The sequence below is a fragment of the Lacerta agilis genome, chromosome 7, assembly GCF_009819535.1.
Source record: "Lacerta agilis isolate rLacAgi1 chromosome 7, rLacAgi1.pri, whole genome shotgun sequence".
NCBI lineage: Eukaryota > Metazoa > Chordata > Lepidosauria > Squamata > Lacertidae > Lacerta > Lacerta agilis.
In genome coordinates this window covers 63,717,890-63,736,734 of record NC_046318.1, presented here as the reverse complement: position 1 = coordinate 63,736,734, position 18,845 = coordinate 63,717,890, and the positions used below count along the sequence as shown (strand labels likewise).

Sequence of the window (18,845 nt, the reverse complement as noted above, 5' to 3'; positions counted from 1 at the left end):
AAGGTCTGCAGTGACCCTTGTCTAAAACTCTTGGAGAGCTGCTGCCGGTCAGTTTAGACAATATCAAGTTAGATGTGCAGATGCCTGATTATCGTCTTCCAAAGCAACAACTCTATTCCAAACTTAAAAATGGAAAGCATAATGCTGGTGGTCATCAAAAGAGGTTTAAAGACTCTCTCAAGGCAAATCTTTAAAAAATGTAGTACAGTGGTACCTCGGGTTACATACGCTTCATGTTACATACTCTGCTAACCCAGAAATAACGCTTCAGGTTAAGAACTTTGCTTCAGGATAAGAACAGAAATTGTGCTCTGGCGGCGCAGGGGCAGCGGGAGGTCCCATTAGCTAAAGTGGTGCTTCAGGTTAAGAACAGTTTCAGGTTAAGAACGGACCTCCGGAACGAATTAAATACGTAACCAGAGGTACCACTGTATAAACACTGACCACCAGGAAATACTGGCCTGCAACTGCTCCAATTGGAGAACAGCCTTTACCAAAGGTGTCATGGGCTTTGAAGACGCTCAAACTCAGGATGAAAGGGAGAAATGTGTTAAGAGGAAGGCATGCTTGGCAAACCCTCACCATGATCAACTCCCGCCCGGAAACCTATGTCCCCACTGTGGAAGGATGTGTGGATCCAGAATTGGCCTCCACAGTTACTTAGGGACCTACTGTTAAAACCTTGTTTATGGAAGACAATCTTACTTGGCTATGAGGGATCGCCACAGAAGAAGAAGAAGAAGAAGGATCAATGGCCTAACTCCATGTAAAAAAAGTTTCCTGTGTTCCTATGTAAAAGGGCTTGATGGGTTATAGTATTACCTAGCATAAGGTAATACTAGGTGATACTGTATTAGGTCAGGGCCAGCACAAAAGAATTTTATGTATGCATACCCACCGCTTCCAGGTCAAAGAAGCACCCACCACATCCCAACATCTGCACTGGAAAGTGGAAATTCACCCCATAGAATGTGTCTACTAAGCAGCATGGCCCATATGGAAGCCACTTTGGAGTGGAGCTACAGTGCATGTGGGGGGTGTTGCTGGCGATTATGAAGCAGCAAGCCCAGTCTGCGTGCAGCGTTAAGGAAATCCCATCTGCAGAATGTCTTGCAAAGCAGCCTCTCCTCGCGTACCATTAACTCTGCTGGTATATTTTTCTTTTATGCAACCTTTTGACAGGTAGTTGGCTAGGCAGTGATTGAAAACCAGTGCAGAGTTACAAATGCATTGCAGGTGTTCTGAGCAGAACTGTGCGTTCAGTCCAAGTTTTATTGATGAGGGTGGAGGACAGAAGAGTAAGTGAAGGTAATTAACGCAAGCGATAAGTAAGATAAGCCATATATTGGGCCGCAATCTTCAAGTCACCTACACCAGAGTAGTCTCGTTGCAGTTGGAGGATGGCAGGCACTGCCATGTACAGTGGTGGCTCAACATGATTATACATAGTTAAAATTGGAAGCCTTTGCTTGCCAGATTATTACTGCAAGAACTCTCCCTCCTCTCTCCTTTGTTTTAAATCTTTTCAAGGCTGTAAAAACAAAGTAGGCACTTGAAAGGGTAAGAGAACTAGACAGCAAAATGTGAGCGTTTCTTAGGAAAGGTTTATAGGAATAATTGTTTGATAAATGGTGGTGAGGTTACTCCTCTTACTCATCCCTTTAAAGGGGGAGATAAGTATGTGCCATCTTGTTAAAGATTTTGTCTGAAGCTTTTATTCTGCATTTTAGCAACTTAAGCCTTTTACTCTTTTTCTTTTCAGATCCTGGCAGTAATAGCATTCTGCATTCTTTTGTATTTCCATAAAAGAAAGAAAGTGAATCACATTGTGATTTTGTTGACAATGGTAGCAGTACTCGGTAAGAATACGGCTCATCTACAATGTTTTGTACTGATTTTGTGCACATCGCTCCTTTGTTCTCTTTTATTTTGTGGTGGCTGATCCCAAAACTTTTTGCAGGGCTCCAGAATTTTGCCCCCTTGCCCCTCTTCTTCATGCTAACTTATGTGGGTCTTGAGTATCCATGCAGCAGAATGCCACATTAGATATTGGTTCTATGTCAGGCTACAGGTGGAGAACACCGCTGTTGAATCCTATGCCACATAACAAACTCTTTGTGAGTAGAAAGCTAGCACAGAAGGGGACAGGTTCCTGCTGGCTTTCTATTTGCAGGGAAATTTTTTTTAACACAGATGAACATCCATAAATTGTACATCCAACCTGCAGTCTGAAGAGTGCAGACCATTCAGTCAAATCAGAACTCCGTCCACGTCTTTCTGCTGCAAATATTCACTTGGGGAGAGATTATACGTAGGGCGGTCAGTTCATGGAACATACGTAGGTGCCAAGACTCCACTGTTGCCTTCTCTGACCTATGACATTCATGAACATTTCTGGGAATGCTCCTTGATCCACCTTTGTCACTTGAAGCGCATAAAGGCACAGTGACTAGGGATACCTTTTGTCAGCTTTAGTTGGTAAGACATTTATGGCTGTTCTGGACCACTTGATCCCGGAGAGAGTGAATTAGAGAGTCTGTCTGAAATTCTTTGTTGCTTGAAAAGAGATTTCGCCCAGCACTAGCTGAAGTAAACAAACCAATAACTCAAGCATAAAAGCCCAAGCCTATCCAAGCACTTTGTGGAAGTGTATATAAGCTGTGTGTCGAGATGGGCAACAGGAGACCTATTCAGTTTTTGTCTCTCATTTGCATACATATTTTCCCCTTAGAGTTGGAGTCAAAGCAAATAAAAATTTTAGTATTGTACATTTGTTTGCGTTTCTTCATGGTGCACTCAAGCTGAAACATATTCCATTGTTTGCACAGTGAAACGGTCTTCAGCCTAGAAGAATAAAAATTATGGATATATGCCACAGTCCCTGGAGAACATTCCTTAGTAAAAACCATTGAATTTAATGGAATACAAGTTATACACAAGTTACACACTATGTCTTCTTCCCCCTTTATAATGACACCCAGTTTGGAAAGTGTTTGAAGACATTTAAGGGCCTTAGACTGCAATTCTGTACACCTCTACCCCGGAATAAGTCCCACCGAACTCTAAGGGATTTCTAAGTAGTTATGCATAGGATTCCAATATTGATCTATGTCTTTTATGCTGAATTAACCCTCTCCTGTTGAATTCAGCCGGAGCAAGACATCGCGATCTCAGAATAGCTCTAGTTTACACAGAATTTCATGCCTAGAAATTAACTGGTGTGCTGCTGTTTCCTGCAAAACACACATGCAGAGTGTGAACAACAGCCACGTGTCAGTAAACACCCATGTGTGAGAGCTCTGACAGGTCTGTTGCCAATACATGTGTCTGTCTTTTGCGCTTTGCTATAGGAAACACCACTGCATTTGTGGCAGACGTGATTGTTGCATAAAGTACAGGCTGGAGTTGCCTGCCACAGCTGCACAAGCAAATTCAGTTTGTTTTCTGATGTCACAGCTAGCCAAATATGTACCAGTCATGATAAATATGATATCTGTATGGTGTTGTTGCTAGTTTGCTTGGACCAGGGTGTCATTCAGTAGCTGCCAGGAGCAACTAAAGCAGTAGAATAATCAGGGCTTTTTTTTCCAGCCGGAACTCAGTTCTGGCACCTCAGGAAAAATAGCACTGAGAATAATCATCGTTCTAGGTTGAAGGGTGAGGAGATAGAACCACTTGACAAAGTAATTGACTGCAATTTCTAGGAGCTGACATTTCCAACTTGTTTTCTGATTGCCAGTCAAAGAGCGCTTTGCTTTGTAAACCATCAAAGGAAGGGTGAATCTCCTTCCCAGTCATTCAAGAATAGTATCTTTATTGTTTTGTTGTTGTTTAGTCATTTAGTCGTGTCCGACTCTTTGTGACCCCATGGACTAGAGCACGCCAGGCACTCATGTCTTCCATTGCCTCCCACAGTTTGGTCAGACTCATGTTGGTAGCTTCGAGAACACTGTCCAACCATCTTTCCCAACATCAGAGTCTTTTCCAGGGAGTCTTCTCTTCTCATGAGGTGGCCAAAGTATTGGAGCCTCAGCTTCAGGATCTGTCCTTCCAGTGAGTACTCAGGGCTGATTTCCTTCAGAATGGATAGGTTTGATCTTCTTGCAGTCCATGGGACTCTCAAGAGTCTCCTCCAGCACCATAATTCAAAAGCATCAATTCTTCACCAATCAGCCGTCTTTATGGTCCAGCTCTCACTTCCATACATCACTACTGGGAAAACCATAGCTTTAACTATATGGTCCTTTGTCAGCAAGGTGATGTATCTGCTTTTTAAGATGCTGTCTAGGTTTGTCCTTGCTTTTCTCCCAAGAAGCAGGTATCTTCTAGTTTCGTGACTGCTGTCACCATCTGCAGTGATCATGGAACCCAAGAAAGTAAAATCTCTCACTGCCTCCATTTCTTCCCCTTCTATTTGCCAGGAGGTGATGGGACCAGTGGCCATGATCTTAGTTTTTTTGATGTTGAGCTTCAGACCATATTTTGCACTCTCCTCTTTCACCCTCATTAAAAGTTTCTTTAGTTCCTGCTCACTTTCTGCCATCAAGGTTGTGTCATCAGCATATCTGAGGTTGTTGATATTTCTTCCAGCAATCTTAATTCTGGCTTGGGATTCATCCAGTCCTGTCTTTTGTATCTTTATTATGAGCAGCTAAAAATCCCAGAGCAGGGAATTGGTCCTTATAAATGTGTTAAGATGATGTCCCCATTTGGATGTCTTTTTAAATGCAATTTAAGGAGAGTCCTATTGAACCAGACCAGCTCCATCTAGTCTAGCATCCTTTGGGAAGCCCATATGCAGAGCATGGAATCAATAGCCTCCCCCTGCTGTTGCTACCCTGCAGCTGGTATTCAATGGGATATATGTAAGTGAACATGTAAGTTTCAGTGTAGCCATTGATAAACCTCCACAAATTTATCTAATCACCCTTTAGAGCCATTTAAGACCAACACACTTTCCTACATTCTGCCTCCCCTCAGGGTATGATGTGTAAACCAGCAAGGAACAATGCTATAATATTTTATTGTGAAAGAGTTGTTTTAGTGTCTGTCCTCCCTTACGCATATGTACAACTCACTAGAGGTGTGGTGTATGGATACTTTCATATATTTGTCACATCGGTCGTAATAAGCAGAGAGATCTGTGTTTCATACATTTGGGCTAGCTTTTATTTCCCCCGGAATAGGAGCAGAGAAGTGTTGGTATAAATCTGCAAACGCTTTGGGCGATGCAGCTCTGGAAACTGACTCATCGAGAAGCACCTTGCTTCATGCAATTTACAGTATGGTAGACTGGAGGGGTGAAATGGGAGAGACTGAGCAGGATTTCTGCGTTTCCTGCTGTTGCAGATGATGTCACTTTTCAGCTGCTGCATTGCTAGCTAAAGGGGATCTGTTATCGGAGTCAGCAAAAGCCGTTTGTCCCTCTTTGGTGCTGCGTTAACCAGAAGAACAATTCCTGCATTTAATATTTAAAGAGGCTCTTAGGGGCTTCCTATGCCTGATTGTTAAACTTATATAGAATCTGGGTGGAAAGAGTCCCACCATCTCTGATAATACTGTCAGCTTTAATATATTCACCTTCCAGCAATATAGCTGTCAGCAGGAAGGACGGATATGGCGGGTTTTATTGGAAAACTTTTATTTTACACCATTTGACTCTGTTTCCACATAGCTTCGTGCCAGCACTGAACTTGCCGAGTTTATCTCCCATTGTTTTACCTTGGCGCTTGTGTTGGACAGATGAGGTACAGAGCAGTGTAATTGCCTCTGTGAAAAAAGGGGCAATTGTAGATGACAAAATCATAGAGCTGTGTTGCTAGGAGGTTTGTTTCTCCTCTTTACCCAGATATGCCCATCATATCTGCCCATGTCACATATATTAACAATGTCACTTCTCACCATGTATTTGTGATAGTCCCTACAAGACATAAGGCTTGTCCACACCAGAGCAAAATGTGGATTTGCACCCACCTGTCTCCCCATTGATACAGGAGGGTCCACTAGACATCCTCACCATTGTAGCATTGCCTTGGACTTTTCCTTCTTTAAGTGTGTGTGTGTGTGTGTGTGTGTGTGTGTGTTGATCCTTGGAAAGTCCAAAATGTCCAGGATTGAGAAACCCCACATTTACAGGGGGGAAGTTCAGAACAACAGTGGGGCAACATCTGCTTTTTGCTCCGATTCAGACAAGCCCTTAAGATCCAAACGAGTTACTTGTTTTCCTGTGTACACCCTTGGTGAAGGATGAATTGAGGCTTAGTAAAATATTTCCAGTGAGCTATACCATGTTGTACAGGGAAATGTGAAAGGCTGACCGGTAACATGGGAGACTTTCCTAATGCAAAATATCAAGATCAAATGGGTGAATTTCAAGTCATTCAAAAGATAAGATATTCAGACGTTTGTGGGTAACTATATGGCACTGGATCCAGACACAACTTACGGGTAGTTGAACTTAGATCCCATTGGAATCAATGGAACAGGTTAGCCATGCCTAAGTTCCATTGATTTCAGTGGTAGTGAAGTGAAGCTAACGTGCGGAGGAATCATGTACATGTCTGCTCAGAAATCAGTCCCTCTGAATTCAGTGGGACTTGCTCTTATGTAAGTGTGTGTAGAGGATGCCAGCCTTAGGGTATGTACACATTAGCAGCTTGAAACACAGTGAGATCATTCCCCCAAGTTTATCATTGCTGTCTTGGATTCCTGTACGCACTAGAGAGGGGGCAGAGATGTCTTCACCCAATGCCCAATACCTGATTTGTTTCCCCACACCGAATTCCAGTTCACCAAAGCTATCACCTGCACATGTGCAATGGCTGCTTGAAATGTACACATCTTGTCTTAACTGTGGCTTCTGTTTTATAATTGGATGGAATCTGGATTCAGGGGAAAGTGCATCAAACAGGAGTATTTCTCAAGAAACTACAGGATACGAATGGATTGTGGCTAATGTCATGTGCATTTAGCTTTAGACACCAGTGTTGGGAGCATGCTGGAGCCAGAGTAAGTGGTAATGTGCCCACAGCGTAAGTCTGGATCCAATCCAGAGAAATTAGGCCAAGAAACCAATGAATAATATATGCCTGCCCATTAATAGATGTTTTTAAAACATCCTATTGACATTGGGCAGGTACCCTCACTATATTGTTTTAGGTGCCTGCTGTAAACCTGGGATGGGGGTGGGATGCCTAGCTTAGCCAGAAACATGATTTAGTTACCTATATTGATTTTTTATTTTTTTTTATATTTTCAATTTTGATTATGGTTTTCCTGCGTATTTGTTTTTCTAACTGGTTTGTGGATTTTAGCTGTGTTTTACCTATCATTTTATTTGCACACCACTTTTTTTTTTATCAAGCAGTTTCTAACATTTCCAAGTAAACAATAAATACAAATGAAAGCAACCAGAAATGAATTCAAACACAATTGGTTCTGCTCACTTAAAACACAACACTTTTCAGCGGTGCCTATTCAGACATTGAGGCAGGAGACACCGAGAGAGAAGATATTCAGATAATGTGCATGCATGAATCAGCCTGTTTTGTTTTTTCCAGCATCTCTGAACGTCATCTCAGTAAAAGCCGTGGCAACCATGATTACACTTTCTGTGAGAGGGAACATGCAGCTAACCTACCCTGTTTTCTATATCATGCTCATTCTGATGGCACTAACATGTGCTTACCAAGTCAAGTAAGTTTCTAACGTATTCACATACCAGCTTATTACCCTATTAACAGCCATTTGCTAATTTCTGTTCCTTTAGTTAATGCTTCGTACCATAGCTTAGCTTATACAGCCAACTTCTAACAGGCCCTTGGCCAAACTCAGCGCTGATGGTTTCAGCCCAGATGCATTATTATGCGCCCACTTCTAGCTTTGATTTATGACCGCGATGCTTTATTTTGCTGTTAACTAGCCATGCAGGTTTCCCTAAATGCGCTTTTACATTTGCCGAGGATTTCAGACCAGATGAACCTTTGCTGGTTTCCTGCTGCTTTTTTCATTCTGACATTTTCCACAGCTTTTACACCCACTGCCAGTCACTAATAAAACTAACACCCTGCTCTGCTTTCACTAATTTCGCCTTCCCGTTCCCCCATGCCGCTTTGTATTCGCAGGTTGTAGCAACACAATTTCCCTTGTCCTTTTTTATTATTACTATTAAAGGGGAAGGGGCTTAATCTCCCCAGAATACTCATATAATTATGTCTTCAAAAGCGTTCTTCTGCCAACTGGGATTTCCTTCCTGTCTTTTCAAGGTCTGTCCATTGATTAACCTGGCTGTGATGGTAGTTCTCGCAGAAGACAGGGGGCTGCGGCCGATAATAGCATTTCCGTGTCTAGCTCTCCCCCAAACCTTTAGACTGTCTAGTAGTTTAACTCACTCTGTGCTGTGGTATCATTATGCCCTGTGTTTCTCCACTCTCACCAACTGCAGGCAATGTGAACCCGTTGCTATTTTAATAATAGCATTTATTAGCATTTTTGTTGTTCCTTTATAAGACGCTTTGAGCATATATCTATGGGAAAGTGGAACGCAAAATTTAATCATGAATAAACAAACTAGATGGACCTTTGGTCTGAACTAGCAGGGCTTTCCTAATGTTCTTAGGCTTAAACCACATTCCACCCCCGTCTCTTGAAAGTATCCTGGGAAATGTAGCTTACCCCTAGCGGAACTGCAATTCCCAGCACTCTTAACAAACTACACTTCCCAGGACTCTTGGGCGGGTGTGCTTTAAATGTACGGTGCGCATGCAGCCTTCACCGTGGCTTTCCTAAGACCACCTGGTGCACTGATACCAGAATTAAGATTCAAACCGGGGACTTTACAGCTGACACTTTTACAGCTTTTCCTCCTGTAGCCAAACATAACTCAAAATGTATTTTAGTGCAGGGGTCACCAACCTGTGGCCTTCGGTATGTTACTGAACTACATCTCCCATCAGTTCTAGCCAGTATGGCCAGTGTTTAGGGAAGATGGGATTTGTGGTCTGTCTATAGCTGGAGAGCCAAAGGTCGGCCATCCCTGTTTTAGTGACTCATTTGAACAGCTTTTTATTTTATTTTAGGGGAGGGGATAGCATCTTCATGCATTTATGTTGGATTTTTTTTTCAGAGTGTCATTGGTATGACTGGCCAAAAGTAATGAGGTGTTTGCAGTGATTTTGAAATCCTGACTATGCCATGAATATGCAGGATTTTTTATTTTATTTTTAAAGCTCCATGGAGACTGCTCAACGGTTGCTAAAATAACCTTGCAGTCACTCCTAATGTCTAAAACAGATTAGAAGCTGGACTTTAATGTTGTATCAGTAGGCCATTTGGAAGATTGCTCTTTTTAAAGGATGCACACCATTTTCTACATGAAATTAAGACTACTATATTCAACTGCTGATCCAGCTTTTTGGGGATGTGGTGGGTGTCCCCCCCAGTGTTGTTTTTTTTAAGCGGCTCTTTTGTCAATTGATAAGGCAGAAATGGTTGGAAGCTCTGATGGTCAGAAAAGATTTGACATCTCCTCACAAAATAGAATATTTAAATACAGGACTAAATATTAAATAATAGGTTTTGAAACCAGCAGCCGTGTCTACCCTAATAAATAATAATATAATATAACACTCTATTGTTCTTAAAATGCGTCAACATTTTTATGTTTTGGTGATGTAAAACCCTGTTTATTATATGAAATGGCAGTACAGAAATACTTTTATTAAATATAAATATTGGGTTGTTTTTATTTTTATTAGGTATTTTGTGGTTTTATATCTTGATTTTATTCTGTGAACTGCCCTGAGACCCCCAGGTATAAAGGTAAAGAGACCCCCGACCATCAGGTCCAGTTGCAGACGACTCTGGGGTTGCAGCGCTCATCTTGCTTTATTGGCCGAGGGAGCCGGTGTACAGCTTCCGGGTCATGTGGCCAGCATGACTAAGCCGCTTCTGGTGAACCAGAGCAGTGCACGGAAATGCCATTTACACTCCCGCCGGAGCGGTACCTATTTATCTACTTGCACTCTGATGTGCTTTTGAACTGCTAGGTTGGCAGGAGCTGAGACCGAGCAATGGGAGCTCACCCCATCACAGGGATTCGAACTGCCAACCTTCTGATCGGCAAGCCCTAGGCTCTGTGGTTTAACCCACAGTGCCACCCGTGTCCCTTTACCCCCAGGTATAGGATGGTATATAAATTCAATAAATAATAATAATAATATACAACAACCTTTTAAGGTAGGCCAAACATTACCTTGGCAACGTAGGTAGCTGTATTATAACATGATTGTTTGTCCATCTAGCATAGCATTGTCTAAGCTGAAATAATAATAATAATAATAATAATAATAATAATAATAATAATAATACTCTGACCAATAGCAGATCTCCCAAGATCTCAGGCAGGATCCCCATTCTGTAAGATTGGGTCTACAAGACAGTGGCTTGACTTGAGCCTGCCTGGTGAGTTTGTGGCAGAAGTGAAATCTTAGCCAGGAATTTCCTGAGCCACTGCACTAAATGAGTTCTTCCGTGCCATCCATGGCCAAAGGTGTCCAAGGCTGAAGAACATGGGTGATTTCCTTAGTTTCCTCCCTAGAAAGATAAGTAATGGGAAGGGTGAGAGGGTGTGGTGATTTTGCTCACAGGCTTGTTCATCTGTGTTATTCTGCACTGAGTAATGCTCATGTTTTGAAGTACCTGCCAAGAACCAGAGTATTTTGTAACAAGTTCCATATATACTCAAAGAGGCTTTTGGCTTGGGTTCTTAAACAGCATTTATTTATTACATTCATATCCTGCCTTGGTTCTTCTGTTTGCTTCTCTCACTGCCATTTTATCATCATAACATCCCTGTGAAGTTGATAAGGTTGACAGAGATAGTGGCTGCAAACACACCATTCATTTGAAGCGCACCCAAAGAGTCCCTCACAGAGCTACAGTTTCCAGTACTCTTAAACTATAGTTCCCAGGATTTGGAGTGGTGGTGGTGTGTGCTTTAAATGTATGGTGTACAGGTGAAACTCGAAAAATTAGAATATCGTGGAAAAGTCCATTTATGTAAGCAATTGTTTTCATTAGCTACTGGAGTTTAGTATATGAGATGGACTCATGACATGCAAAGCGAGATATGTCAAGCCTTTGTTTGTTATAATTGTGATGATTATGGTGTGCAGCTGATGAAAACCCCAAAGTTGAAATTGTTAATTCGGGGTTCTCATCAGCTGTACGCCATAATCATCACAATTATAACAAATAAAGGCTTGACATATCTCGCTTTGCATGTCATGAGTCTATCTCATATATTAGTTTCACATTTTAAGTTGAATTACTGAAAGAAATGAACCTTTCCATGATATTCTAATTTTTCGAGTTTCACCTGTATATGTAGTCGATGACTGGGTCAAGGTTACCTAGTGAGCTTCACTTCTGAGTATGGATTTGAACCTGAGTCTCCTCATTCCTAGACTGAGATTCTAATGATAATACCATACTAGCTCAATCCCTGATACTGCCAGGCAAATCACTTTAGAAACATTCAAGAGTCGCTTATGCTATAGCCTGGAGGTTTGCTGTTCAAAGAAAAGACATTTTTAAAAACCACTGAGCATGCTGCCCAAGCCCGTTAGACCCCTGGCTGCAGTATTTGATATTTTGATTTTAACCTAATATAGTTTGTGGACTTAAAAACCTTTTTATTTAAAAAATAATAATCCCATTTTCAGACTTGTTAAAATAAACTTCAAAGCCTAAGAGTTTCCCATAGCTTTGTAAGGCTGTGATCCTGTGCACACTTATCTGGGAGCAAGCTCTGTTGAGCACAGAGGGACTTCCACCTTGGTCAATGTACAGAGGAGTGTGTTCCAACTCCCTATGAAATATGAAGAGCTCTGGTTCCCGGTCAAACTTAAAAGATCAGAATGTCATCTGCATCACAAAAAGAAAGAAAGAAGGAAGGAAGGAAGAAAAAAAGAAAGAAAGAGGAGGGGGTGGGGGTCTATGGAAATAGAATCTTAGAGTTGGAAGGGATCCCAAGGGTCATCTAGTCCAACCCCCTGCAATGCAGGAACCTCAGCTAAAGCCTCCATGACAGATAATCAACCAACCTCTGTTTAAAAACCTCCAAAGAAGCAGAGTCCACCGCCTTTTGTGAGAGTCTGTTCCACTGCTGAACAGCTCTTACTGTCAGAAGGTTTTTCCGACTGTTTAGTCAGAATCTCCTTTCTTGCACCTTGAACAAGCTTGCTCTCTCCTCCATGTGACAGCCCTTAAGACATTTGAAAATGGCTATCATATCTCCTCTCGGTCTCCTCTTTTCCAGGCTAAACATACCCAGCTCCTTCAAGCGCTCCTCATAAGGCTTAGTTTCCAGGCCCTTGATCATCTTGGTTGTTGCATATATGACAAATGCTGGCGCTTTGGGTTTTTCTGCTCTGTTTTAGTAATGGTAGAGAAGCAGCCCAGGAAGAGCAAGCATTGTGTCTCCTTGGAGTGTTGGAATGCCAATTGCCCAGTTGTTAATAAATGTTGGCTGCAATTGCTCTGGCCTGTGAACTCTTATCGATGTGACTCTAAAAGTGCATTGACTTTCTTCTCATAGGTTTTTAAATGACGCAATGAAGCTCTATAGTGCAGAAGAGGTCGTCCCAATGAACTATATATTCTTCAGCATTAGCGCTATTGTGGCAGGTTAGTAGGTACCCTTGTCAACCAAATATAGGCATCAGAACTGGGAGCTCCATTGTGTTCTTGTGTGCAGAGCTCACAAAGATTCATTGTGACTCCCCTCCCCCCCAGGGGTGCCTGCAATATATGGGACCTCTCCAGTGGCAGAGGAAGCCTCTTAGGCACCTGGGGCGACGTGCCCAGGGGCGGGACACAGTGCCCATGGGGCGGGCTGCGGTGCCTGTAGGGATGGCATGCACAGCGCCCATAGAGACGGAACAGGGCACTCGGCATCCCATGCTGTCCCTACGGGCACCGCACGCCCTGTGCCATGTCGTCCGTGCCGTCCCCATAGGGATGGGGCACACAGCGGGGCCTCAGCCACCCTACAGCTGGCGGGAGGCAGGGGTCAACAGCGTGGAGCCTGCGGGTGCCGAGATGCGTGGCTTGTGCGCGCTGCAGGCCCTGCGGTGACGAATGCCGCCTGTGATTTTGTCAACCCCCATCAGGGTGACACCCGGGGTGGGCCACACACCCCTTCCTACGTCCCTGCCTCTCTCTTTTCCTCCTGCTTACCAATGAGCATTTGCTTAGCATCGTATATGGCAGTCACAATGCAGTCAGAGTTAATCACTTTGCAAGTTCCATTGATAGCAAAGATAGAGAGTCAAATATGTGCTCAAGTCTCTCATTTAAATCTATGGGATGTAAAAAGGTTCCTTTGAGGCTGGAGCATGCCCGGCGTTCAGAGATGCATTTTGGTTATGACTTAGAGGGGACGAAAGTCTACTGTCATCAAAATGTCGTTTTCTCAGGGTTGACATTCCCCATCCATCCTGCTTTGCTGGTTTTATTACAGGTACCTGCAGTGACATACAATGAATGTTTTCCCCATGTGCACATTGGCTTCTCATTCTCTTACCTGCTAAAGTAATTTCAGCAATGAAGCAAGCCCTTAAGATAACAACCAGCTGTGCTCCGTAGCGGTCAGAGTGTATATTCTGTTTCAGCAGGCTTTACGTGCTAGGCTACAGCGAAGGTATTAGAATGAATCCAAAGCCATTTTAAGCTATTAACATTTTATCCTGGGTGAGAACTTTTGAACTGGATATGATTGAAAAGAGACTCCAGTTCCCTGGGATTGTATGGTGTGGTAAGAACAAGCAAGCAAAGTGGGACCAATATGCTGCATTTGCAGTGAGCCAAGAAGTTATTGTTACTATAACTTTTATGACCCCTTTAACACACACACAGGGGCCTCCTCTGTCATTGGTTTTCAGGAGATCTGCATACAGAAATTCCATTAGTTTATGTCAATTACTTATTCGGAGCTCACCAAAGCTTAAAAATATGGATTGGTTCAGCAGCTGGATTAAAATAGGCCTGTGCTGTATGATCCAGAGGAAAGATTGACCCAAAACAGCTGTAATGATGTAACCAAATGGAGAATTTGATGGTGTGCACTTCTGGGCCAACTGCTAAATATCCTTACTCATACTGAATTTGACCTAAACAAAGTCCCATTTAAAAACTAAAATGAAGGGACTTACCCTTCACCCATATATGCCAGGTTTGTTAACGTAAAACAGTTAGCATTGTTATTAATTATTGGCCATGTCAAGGGCTCCTTTGCAGATCAATTAGCATTAGGAAGAGTTCCCAGCCTGCTGCCATGGGAGCCTGCCAGGTTTGTGCAGTTATTGGGCAATTAGTAAAATAGCCTAGAAAGCTATAAGGAACAGAAATAGACATTTGCTCTTGGCATATATGCAACTGTTATTCTGGCCCAGGCGCTCTTACCATTAAGATTATGCTGGACTGGTCACCTGAAGTTTAGCCCTCATTATCTTTAATACCACATGACCAATTGGCATGAAATTTGGCATAGGAATTAAAATTTCAGGCTTTAATCATGGTAATTGTTGTAACTAAATTTTTAATCATAGGTCAAGATGTATCCCCATTCGATCAGTGGGGCTGAGAGGCTCAGTTTGCACTTAATGCTAAGCCAGACTATGCTGGTGGTGGACATTTAGCAAATCATGACCAAATGTGTGGGCAGGCGGAAGACCTGCTGGTGGGTTTCCCACCTGTGGAGGCTAATGGAAAGCTCCAAAACGCATTCTGAGGGTGCTTTCCAGGACGTTAAGCAGAGATTTCCCACATCACTAGTAACCGGGTCATTTTAGTCAGAGATGCAAAAAGCTAAATTTAGGACTTTTTGTAGGCAAAAACAGATGCTGCACCACTGGTACCAGTTGGCAATTGGGTCAGTGTGCCTGGCCTCCCCCATCTGCCGCCGCCACTGTGAATGGCCAGGATGCAGCCTTGGTGGTGGAAGCAAGCAGTTTGGATGGGTCTCTCTCCATATAGAAAAGAATACCTCTAAGTTCCTGTCAAGTCTAACTGCTATTCAAGAGTTGCTGTTTTTGGTTTGTCTCAATCCAGGGGCCATATTTTATGAGGAATTCCGAGGTACTGGTTTGCTGAGTGGCTTCATGTTTCTCTTTGGGTAAGCATATTCCGTGAATACTTCACTCACATTGGTTGTAAGGCATTTAAGCGAATAGTAACAATATTGAGAAAGGCAAGGATACATGGCCAAGTCAAACCATGGACACACGAGGGCCGGCTGGGTCTGCCTTTCTGACTACAACTAAGGAGGGCAACCTGATTGTGGATCCCATTCCACGAATGAAAGGAAATGGAACCGGTCGTGTTGCAACCTGACAGAATAGGCTAAACAGTTATGGGGCTTGTGCCGGTGGGGGTGAACTTTTCATTATGTTTATCAGGGATGGGGAATGTGTGACCTTCTGGGTGTTGCAGGAATACAGATCCCATCAACTCTGGCCATTGACCATGGCTCAACCAATATATATGAGCTAGATAGACTACAGATTATCTCAGCCTTAAATAGGCCACTTCTGGATGGCTACACTTCACTTGTGGCATCTGCCATCTACAATTTGTCACTTGAATCCTCCTGATGAACAGAACAAACCAGAGAACAGTTCTCATGGATGCACTTCTCACTTATTGTAGCTCCACACGTTTCACAGTAAAACACTGCTTCAGGAACTTGAAAAGCAGTTACACCTTAAAATCTTAAAAAAAAAACCTTCAAGAACCAACTTGAAAAGTGCTAGATCAACATTTTATTCTCGCTGCAATGATGTTCAATCATCCCAATTCAGGACTGGGCCTTAAGCTTAGTGGTGAGGCATCATGTTCTAGCATACAGAAGGTCTTGCTCAGTTCTTTGCATCTCCAAGTAAAGAGATTGGGTTGCTAGTGATGTGGGAAGTCATTGCTTAAGACCCTGGAAAGCTCTGCCAGTCAGAGGTGATAGGGAGCCAGAGGGACAAAATGGTCTGACCTGGTGTAAGGCAAGTTTCTGTGTATTTGTGGAGAGTTTGCACACCAATGCTGGGTAGTTATGATTTGTTATGTATCTGAAAGAAAGCAAGGCACGATACAAAGCAAAACACAGAATTAAGAGCAACAAAATCCTGATCATAAGCTTATAAGCTTATAAATGTAGTGGTGTTTTGCTGTTTTATTGCACTGTAATCTACCTTGAGATTATAGGATGAAGGTCTAAAACTTCTCTTATAAGTAAATAATCTAAAGAAACACAGGAAACAGCTTTATGTTGAGTCAGAGTTTTGGACGATTGAATTCAATATTGCATTGAATAGCACTGGCTCTCCAGGGCTTTCGGGAGATGCAGGGCAGGGAACCTGAGGCATTCGGTGTGTAAACCACGTGGTTTTTATCATTGAAATACGGCCCTTCCCTAAGAATACATGTTTACTCACTTTAAAACACTAGGACAGAAATGCAAGTCAGTTGAAGAGATGCAGTCTCAAAGTCCAACTGTGGTAATCAAATGGTGAATGTAGCACACTCTGAGACACACTGGAGGGGGGGAGGAGGAGGAGGAAGAGAGATACTAAATGCTGTTGCCATGGAAAATCTGCACAATAGGGAGGACCCGGATTGCCAATTGTACTAGATGTTGGAGCCAGGGTGTGAAGAGAAACCAGGTGGAAGCAACTTCCCCGAGGGAACAAGATACCGTGTAAGAGTGCCTTAAAAGTGCTGTGAGAGATTTTGATCTCAGTGAATGGAAACTAAGCTTCCACTTGCTGATACGTTCCGTTAAGAAATCTCACAGAATTATGGGTCAGCTAGTAGAATTCCTCAGACTGCATTGCTTCACACATGTCCACAGACAGGGCTAGAGATGGAGGAGAAATTCACATTTGAAAGCAAGCTTATTAAATCTTCCAAAACAAAAAGTGAACTGAAACACAGCTATCCTCCAAAATTCACACGTCTCTGAATTTTACAACACAGTTCGCCAGCCAAGTAAAGTATACAACTGTGTATGTACTGGGGAAACTCTGCATAAAAAGGCACGCATTAGTGAAAATAGCATACAGAAATGCATTGTACTGAAGAAAGTTGCATACAAAAATGTGTATATTAAGAGAAATTCAAACTAAAATGCTGATGAATTTCCACGAGGACTGAGTGTGTGTGTGTGTAAGAGAAACCTAAATTGACTGATTTTTCCATCCTTAGACAGGACAGGTGCTATTTATTCTCCCACATGTCCTCTCACTTCTCACCTACACACACATCAGTGGCATGGGATAACACAGCCTGAAGGCTGTGCTTTCAACACCAAGCACCACACTCAAGTTCTCCAGAGGTGAAACTATCACAGCACCAGACAGTGGCTGTATCAATGGCATTTCACCATAAAAGTGAGCGCTGGGCACCATTTTGGCTTTAGGCACGATCCCTGGAATGCAACCCTGGCGTATGTTGCAGGCTTACTATATGCCAGCTGCTTCACATACTGAAAGAGGTTCAAACAAGTTCGGGTCCCGCTTGAGGGCAGATCCCACAGGCATCTGTTTGGCCACCCTGAGAACAGGATGCTGGACCAGATCCCACAAGCTGTTCTTACCGGTACGTTCACTGCTGGGGTAATACAATAAATGCTCGGACTTTAGTGACCAGAGCAAGCCTGGCACCCTTACCTTTTATGACGGACCCCTTAGTTTCTGGTTTTAGAAGGTTATGAGGCTAAAATTGAAGAGAATAGCAGGTCTGTAGATTTCATTAATCAACAAGCTTAACCCCTCTCTCCCTCCCCATCATTTGGACACTCAGCCTTGTGGGAAGAGTTGTGTCACAGTCTCCTTCCATGTGGCCTAAATCTCCAGACCTTACTGAAGCAATTTGGCTTTCCTTGCCAGCAGGGCCCATAATTATACTGTGGTCACCTTGGGCACTCTCTTTTCATATGCAAACCATGGTGTCGCCTGACTTTGTGACTTTGACAATGCTTCTGCAGGTGTTTTCTGTCCTTTGTTGGGGTGTTTATACTCACATGGAAAAGAGGCAAGGGATGTTTGAGAAGTTTTTATATTGACTATGGACACATTCCTGGTAAGTTTTATCCTGGAAGTATTTTGCCTGTCATCCCTATCCACACAGCTGAAAAGCATCCATGAGCAGAATGGCCAAAGGGGGGGGGGGGGACAAACCCACATCAGATAGCTCTTCCAATCATGTTTAATAAAAACTGCTTTCCCTTTAATTTCTCTTCCCATTTCCAGTAGATTTTTCTTTTTTAAAAACTCCCGAATGACTTCCATCCCATTGCCACAGTCTATCATAGCAAAACAAAATGAAGCCTGCAGTGAGAAGCCTTTTAAGAGGAACATAATTAAACTTGTTAGATTTGATTTATCATTGTTGCTCCGAGTACTTTTTAAAAAAAAAAAACTTCTTCTTTTAATCCCACAGGAAAGGAGATGAGGAGTAAAATACAGCCAGATTCAACCAGTTTATCCTACGGCTCTTTATGTAATGAAGGTGACTCTGTAAAGACTCAAAGCTAAGAGAATAGAGCGTTTTAAATTCCAGTTAACAAGAGAAGCTTTCCATTTATTGGCTTCGTATTCAACACCACCCTTTTATCACACTTGTTCATTACGTGTCAAGTTATTTTATCCTGACAGTTCTTATGGTTATTTAATCCTCTTTGAGGATCCCCTGACTATCACAAATGCATTGCGGTTTAAGCCAGCTATTGTGCCTGAAAAAAGGAAGAAGCAAGCAAGCAGTCATTAAATGGACCCAGGGTGTTTTCCTTCTGCAGT

The 18,845-nt window shown here is 42.7% G+C and overlaps 1 protein-coding gene across 2 annotated transcripts in view; it reads left to right on the top strand.

Annotated features, from left to right (window-relative positions):
* NIPAL2 (NIPA like domain containing 2) overlaps positions 1-18,613 on the top strand; it is a 39,120-nt gene extending 20,507 nt beyond the window's left edge. For both annotated transcript variants that reach the window (XM_033155636.1, XM_033155635.1), the window contains 6 exons: positions 1,763-1,859; positions 7,560-7,695; positions 12,599-12,687; positions 15,112-15,175; positions 18,035-18,129; positions 18,490-18,613. In XM_033155636.1, coding sequence (XP_033011527.1) covers positions 1,763-1,859; positions 7,560-7,695; positions 12,599-12,687; positions 15,112-15,175; positions 18,035-18,129; positions 18,490-18,584 — 576 coding nt within the window. In that variant the 3' untranslated portion in view covers positions 18,585-18,613. The remainder of the gene's footprint in view (positions 1-1,762; positions 1,860-7,559; positions 7,696-12,598; positions 12,688-15,111; positions 15,176-18,034; positions 18,130-18,489) is intronic.
* Positions 18,614-18,845: the final 232 nt, after the last annotated feature.